Here is a 7,405-nt window from a genome sequence, read left to right as displayed (position 1 = left end):
GCAGGTGTGTGTGTGTCTAAATGCCTTCAGTGTCTGAACAACCGTAAGAATGAAAGTAATTAGAGGCTACTACGGTGAGCTTTAGTGTGTGTGTTGCATTTGTAAGGGTTTGTGGCTACATGAGAGGCATCCTTGGTTTCTGTAGTGCTTGTCATGAACTGATAAACTGTCTACTCAGCACATCAACACTTTAAAAATGCTAAACAAACAAATGGATAAAACAGAGACACTTTCTTGAATCTATTTTTACTGTTTATTTATTTATTTCTCCACATCTGTAAAAGCTCAAAACATCCTGAGTGTCAAAACCGGCAACTCAAAGTATTATGTTCTTCAGTATTTTGTAATAAATATCAAATGCATAGCTATATGGTAAAAAAAAAAAAAAAATGTATAACAAATATTCCTATAGAGTTGAGGCAGTCAAAGCACTTTATAACAGATATTGAGTGTTAGTAAAAAAATAATGTCAAACATATTCTGTGTCACAACTGAACCTTTTTCCTTAATGCGCGGTCACATTTGCCAAATTTCAGCAAAATTACACTGGCAAAAAAGGTCCATTGTGTTTTGTCAATAGTGCAGCGATGCAGAAAGCAGAGAAGTCACTTTCAAAACCAAGCAACCTTCTGTCAGTGGTGAATTTGCGAATCAACAAACAAACAAACAAACGAACGGATTTCATCTGGGAAAATTCGCCGAACAATGGTAAATGTGACCGTGCCTTTAATCTGAGGTTTCCAGTGCAGAATCAAATTTCCATGTGACACTGACATTAGGAAAACATCAAAAGAAATATCCCATACTTGATACAAATGAAGCTCCATTTACTCTTATTACCACAGAAAACATCTACCAGTCGGACTGCTTGTCCAGATGAAAATGCACTTTCAATGGAAGTGCATTTTTGCACTAGGCTATTTACAACTAAAAGGCACAAGCCGAATGTAGAAATCAACAGTTTGCCACAGTCAGAGAATATAAAAGAGAAATGTGTAATGTTCATATAATCCCAATAGGGTTTAGGGCATGACTAGCAGTCTGACCAATAGAGTTCAGCAGCCAGGGATGATGTAATTTCGTGAGCTAAACAGGAAGTTAACATAATTTTCCATTGGCTTTTGCATTATTCCAGAATATGCTCTGTGTGACCAACAAAAGTTTATGATTCTTACAGGTTTTGTTCATCAAGATATTCACAATAAACAACTTTGATGAATTCTGAACCTAAATAAAATCAGCAGAAGTAAACTAATAGTCACATGACTTCACCGCCATCACCACTGAGCTTCCCAAAACAAATGTGAAAGTTTGAGTTAGAATAGTTTGTTAGAGCGATTGTAAACACAATGAGGCTGTGAAAGTGTCTAGTAGTGAGTAGATGAGTTTACCTGTTCGGCTGATGATGTTTAATGTCCAAGAAAACCTCTGTAGTCCCATTTAGACACTTATTGCTAGCAAACGCCTTATATGCCTAATAAAAGCTTTTTTTAAAATTCACAATGTATCATTGTTGTGGAAAAAAACAATGTATTTTTCAGGCGTTTAACTAAAAAACTATTGTCTTTGGGTATACGCAACTGGAAGCACAAAAAAAACCCCACTAAGTAAACCAAGTAAAATGTGCTACAATGCTTAAGTAAGGTAAAAATGCTATGTGAAATGTTGATTTCAATGCAAAAAAACCCCCCACATTTCAGGGTTTTAAGACTCTTGCATCACTCTACAGCAGACCCTAATTGAGGAAATTTTCAATTTAACTTTTCAAATTATTTGTTTATGTTTCCAACCATTTGGTGACTTTTGTGGCGCAGAAATTACACCCTTCATCTTTAGCTTGTATTTAACCAAGAATATTCCTTTAAAAATGCAAGCAAAACTACACTAGTAGGCTAATACATCCACAAACTGTTACAAAATGCAGTTGTTTTATCTATTAGGTTTAACAAATCCTGTTTAATATAAATGTGAGCCATTTCTGGACAAAGACCTAATGCAAATTTGTCCCTGAGAATTAAAGCTGCACGAATAATTGTAAAAAAAAAAAAAAAAAAGTTGCGATTTTGATTCACGAACACACATGCGATCTCATTCTCCTAAACGACAACGATTCGTCTGTCTATTAAACCTTTGACAAAAATCACACCAGAACATTCAAATCTGCTGTATTTTCAACCACACAGTTTTGTTATTGCTGTCAAAAATATTCATATATTCAGAACTGGGATAAAAGTTTATAGTTCGGATATAAACACTGATGTCTACGGTAGCGATCAAAATAGAACAAATCGCCTTTAGAAAGTAACATGGCGCTTCAAATAATGATAATATCAATTAGATCGTTACACCAGTAGGTGGCAACAAGTGACTGAGTGATTATGTTGCTATGTGGTTGCTACGGTGCTCTGTGTGGTTATGTTGATTTGTGGTTGCTAGGGTGCTCTGTGTTGTCATCTTGTTGCCATGTGATTGCTAGGGTGCACCGATTGGTTATTAATGTGTTGCTATGCAGTTGCTAGGATGCTGTAAGTGGTTGTTAAGATGTTTCTAACAAGGGTGTCCTAAATGGTTTACATGTTGCTATGTGGTTGCTAGGGTGTTCTGAGTGGTTGTTAATGTTTCTAGCTGGTTTCAAGGGTGTTCTAAATGGCTGTTAACGTGTTGCTAAGTGGTTGCTAGGGTTTTCTGAGTCATTTTTAAATAGGCAGTAGTAAAAGTATTTTCAAGCACACAGTTTTGTTATTGCTGTTAAAAATATTCATATATTCAGAACTGGGATAAAAGGTTATGGTTCGGATATAAACACTGATGTCTACGGTAGCGATCAAAATAGAGCAAATCGCCTTTAGAAAGTAACATGGCGCTTCAAATAATGATAATATCAATTAGATTGTTACACCAGTAGGTGGCGACAAGTGACCGTTGAAAACACGTATTAGCATTGAATCATTCATTCAAGATATTCGTTCAAAAAACGCTGATTCATCCAGTAATGAAACAAGTGAAGCATTTATGAATTAAAGGTCATTCAATCATTCACTTTGAAATAGACTGCAGAAATTAACATTTTGTCAGAACCTCTAGTCAATTTCATGTTGTTTTGGTTTAGTTAGAAAATCTTGATCTGTTTTGTCGTGATTCTCACTTTATCCAGAACCACGCAGCTCGACTGAGAATGTTTGATGGAGCGGGATTCGGTTCAAACTTGCCTGTAAACACTGAGAAATTACACCGAATTTCCCAAATCCCAAAGTCCCATCATCACAAACACTCTGTTCACCATGATGCTGTTGACCAGTCCGATGGCAACATACGTGCTGAACTTATACGGCACTTCGATCTCTTTCCTCCTGCGTGCGTCGACGTCGCTCACAGACGCGCCGTAAATCCGGCAGAGCACCCGCAGGCTCGCCCAGCGCACCGTCTGCCGGGTCAGGACCAGCATCGCCAACCCCACCAGGAACCGTGCCACACCGAAGCCCACGGCTGCAAGGGTCAGAGGGGGCAGAGTCACTGGAAAAGGCCCGGCTAGGTCAAAGGTCAAGCCCAAACGCTCATTCACCCAGTATCCGACCGAACATCCCGCACTGCATGCTAAAATAATGGTGGTGTCCCCGCGTGTGGTGGTGTAATGGTCCAGCTCTGGGTACTTGTAGGACAGGAAGAGGGGCAGCGCCAGCGCCACAATGGGGGAGACGGGGCTGTGGAGCTGAAAGAAGTCCACGGTTCCCCAGAACGGGTACGACACGGCCATGATGACGGCTGAAATTACCACGCCACAAATCACATCCTGAGAGGAAGAGAGAGATTCACTTTAGCTTCCTGTCATTAGTATCAGACTCTGTAATTCTAGATTCATGCAGCTCAACCGGTTTTATGTACCGTCATACTGACACCATAATGCAGTTTTTATGGCATTATTATGAAAAATTTACTCATTTTCTAGCTGGTTGCGAGAGTGGTTATGTTGATATGCAGTTGCTAGGGTGTTCTGAGTGGTTATGTTGCTATGTGGTTGCAAGCTGGTTGTAAAGGTGCTCTAAATGGGTTACGTGTTGCTATGGGGTTGCTAGGGTGTTCTGAGTGGTTGTGTTTCTGTGGTTGCTAGGGTGCTCTGAATGGTAATCTTGTTACTATGTGGTTGCTAGGGTGTTCTGTGTGGTTGTTTCTAGCTGGTTGCAAGGTTTTCTAAATGGTAGTTAACATACAGCTATGGGGTTGCTAGGGTGCTCTGATTGGTCGTTAATATTTTTAGCTGTTTGCAATGTGTTCTAAATGGTTGTTAATGTGGTTGTTAATGTATGCAGTTGCTAGGGTGTTCTGAGTAGTTTTTAAGATGTTTCTAGCTGGTTGTTAGGGTGTTCTAAATGGTTAACGTTGTTATGGGGGGTTGCTAGGGTGTTCTGTGTGGTTACGTTACTGTGGTTGCTAGGGTGCTCTGAGTGTTAATCTTGTTGCTATGTGGTTTCTAGGGTGTTCTGGTTGGTTGTTAATCTGTTTCTATGTGGTTGCTATGTGGTGAGTGGTTATGTTGCTATTAGGTTGCTATGGTGCTCTGTGTGGTTATGTTGATTTGTGGTTGCTAGGGTGCTCTGTGTTGTAATCTTGTTGCCATGTGATTGCTAGGGTGCACTGAGTGGTTATTAATGTGTTGCTATATGCAGTTGCTAGGATGCTGTAAGTGGTTGTTAAGATGTTTCTAGCAAGGGTGTTCTAAATGGTTTACATGTTGCTATGTGGTTGCTAGGGTGTTCTGATTGGTTGTTAATGTTTCTAGCTGGTTTGAAAGGTGCTCTAAATGGCTGTTAGCGTGTTGCTATGTGGTTGCTAGGGTGTTCTGAGTGGTTGTTAATGTTTCTAGCTGGTTTCAAGGGTGTTCTAAATGCCTGTTAACGTGTTGCTATGTGGTTGCTAGGGTGTTTTGATTGGTTGTTAATCTTTCTAGCTGGTTTGAAAGGTGCTCTAAATGGCTGTTAGCGTGTTGCTATGTGGTTGCTAGGGTGTTCTGAGTGATTTCTAAATGGGCAGCTGACCTGCAATGTGATATGCTAATCTCCACCTAAAACTACACATTAATGCAACATGTAATGCCAAACTAAAATGATAAACAGCATCCTTTAAGCACGTAAGCGAATGTTTGCCTTCGTATCCACCAATTCAACTGTGCTGTATTAAAGAAACTAGAGGTAAAATCTATGGAGACTCTCCAGACTATATGAATTATACAGGAGTTTAAATTTTTCATATCAAACGCAAAAGTGCACGTCCATTTTAAAGTGTCTCTCTCTCTTCCAGACTCACCAGAACCGAGTGCATGCCGGTGTAAAGACGGCTCAGACACACCAGTGCGGACAGAACCACGGCCACAACCAATCCCAGCTCAAACGGGAACTAAGACAGGGGGGGAAAACACATTATTAAACAAACCGTTCACTCAAAAAAAAAAAAAAAATCAACATTCCAGCACATTCGTCAAAAGCGGCCATATATGTAAATTAATCTCTTTTGTGTGAGAGAACCATGAGGGAAATAGTCACTTTATTGTATCAATAAACTCAAAACATCCTCTCTTTTCCTCATTGTCTCTTCTAATAACATCCCGTTCTCTCCTGACATGTGCTCTTCCCACTGGTTTTATTCAGGACTCTGTTAATCACTGACATGTCTGTAGATATTCATGACGCCTCCCAGCCTCCTCTGTTCCCTCTTACTCCATCCATCTGTCCATCTCTCTCTCCTTTCCTCTCTCTCTTCCTCTGTCAGCTGGGGGTCTTTCACAGGAAGTTAATGAAGAAAGTTTCCTGAATGGGCTCAATGGATTCTGGGACAGTAGACCTCATGTATTATTGACTGGAATGGCCTTTTCTTTTTTATTCTCAAATCATACACATACAGCTCTCTGGTTTCCTTTACGTACAAAGAATCGGTTTTCACATCAGTCCGTCCTTTTATGGAGTAGCTAAAAGCAAGTAGTCGAGATTTCAATACGATTTTTTATGTTTTTAACAGAAGTCTGTTTAAATTTTGATGTATACATCATATGAAAGCTGAATAAATAAGCTTTCTATTGATGTATGGTTTGACAATATTTGGATGAGATACAATTGGAAAATCTGGAATCTGAGAGTGCAAAAAAATAAAACATTGAGAAATCTCATTTAAAGTTGTGCATTTATGTTCACGATTGTGCTGCATTCACTCACAAAAATACATGTTTTATATATTTACGGTGAAACATGATCTTTACTTAATATCCTAATGATTTTTGGTGTAAAAGAAAAATCAATAATTTTGACCCATACAATGTTTTGTTGGCTGTTGCCACAAATATACCCGTGTGACATGTGACTGGTTTTGTGGTCCAGGGTCACACATGCTAAATGTAATTTATTCCTGTAATCAAAGCTAAATTTCCAGCACCAATACTCCAGTCTTCAGTGTCACATGATAAATATATATATATATATATATATATATATATATATATATATATATATATATATATATATATATATATATATGAATATTGACCCCAGGCTTTTGAACGATAGTGTAAACACTTCTCTGATTGTAATATGATATATAATGATGATATATATTTAAGAAGATGTCTTGATTAGGGTATCAATGTCAAATTAGTATCAACACTGATCCTTACTCACATAATCTTGTTTGAAATAAAATAAAAATCTATTTTTTTTATCCAAATAAATAATTGCTGCCTATATAAATTAAGAATACCGAAAAACAGCAAAATTACACCCAACCAAAATTTTACGTTTCGTTTATTTTTTATTTTTAATGTTTTACTTCATCAAAATGGTATGAAATTTTGTTAAAAAATAAATAAATAAAAAAGTAAATGGAAAAAAATGGGACGTGGACATGATTCGAAAAATAGTCGCACTTGTTTGCAGTCAAAAATGACAGTATTGGAAAATAATGGGAAGCAAATTTCTATTCAAAAGCGGAAATTTGTTGTGCCCAGGAGTAAATAAAAAAGATATGAACTTTTTTTTTATTCCACGTGCTCTTAAATTGTTTTATAAATATGTTTTTTTTTTTTTGGTATGAAGCCTGATGTATTTCATGCAGGTTTTTCTGTGCATCTGTTTTACTTCACCAGTTATTTTGTTTTATTTTTTATTTGTTTGATACATTTCAGGGTTTTGTTCCCCAATATCCTGCCAAAGTCTAAATAAAACTAAACGAACTAAACTAAACTAAATATCTATTGGAAAAGTTTGGTACTGCGCCCAAACAAAATTTTACTTGTTTAGATTTATGGCTTTGATTATCTCCGTTATAGAGCAAAACATGCTTTGGAAAATATATATTTAATACAAAATTTAAAAATAGCATTTTTATGCGTTTTGCATAATAAACAAACTTCTGTAACTTTTTT

The 7,405-nt window shown here is 37.4% G+C and overlaps 1 protein-coding gene across 1 annotated transcript in view; it reads right to left on the bottom strand.

Moving 5' to 3' along the window:
- Positions 1-232: 232 nt before the first annotated feature.
- LOC306996972 (sphingosine-1-phosphate phosphatase 2-like) overlaps positions 233-7,405 on the bottom strand; it is a 10,797-nt gene continuing 3,624 nt past the window's right edge. The window contains exons 4-5 of the mRNA XM_079609958.1: positions 5,302-5,391; positions 233-3,790 (exon numbers count right to left, since the gene is read on the bottom strand). Of these exons, the coding sequence (XP_079466084.1) occupies positions 3,227-3,790; positions 5,302-5,391 (654 nt within the window). The 3' untranslated portion in view covers positions 233-3,226. The remainder of the gene's footprint in view (positions 3,791-5,301; positions 5,392-7,405) is intronic.

The sequence above is a fragment of the Phoxinus phoxinus genome (genome assembly GCF_949152265.1).
Source record: "Phoxinus phoxinus genome assembly, chromosome: 4".
In the NCBI taxonomy this organism is placed as follows: Eukaryota; Metazoa; Chordata; class Actinopteri; order Cypriniformes; family Leuciscidae; genus Phoxinus; species Phoxinus phoxinus.
The sequence above is the reverse complement of the archived record's forward strand: the minus strand, read 5'-3'. Positions and strand labels throughout refer to the sequence as shown.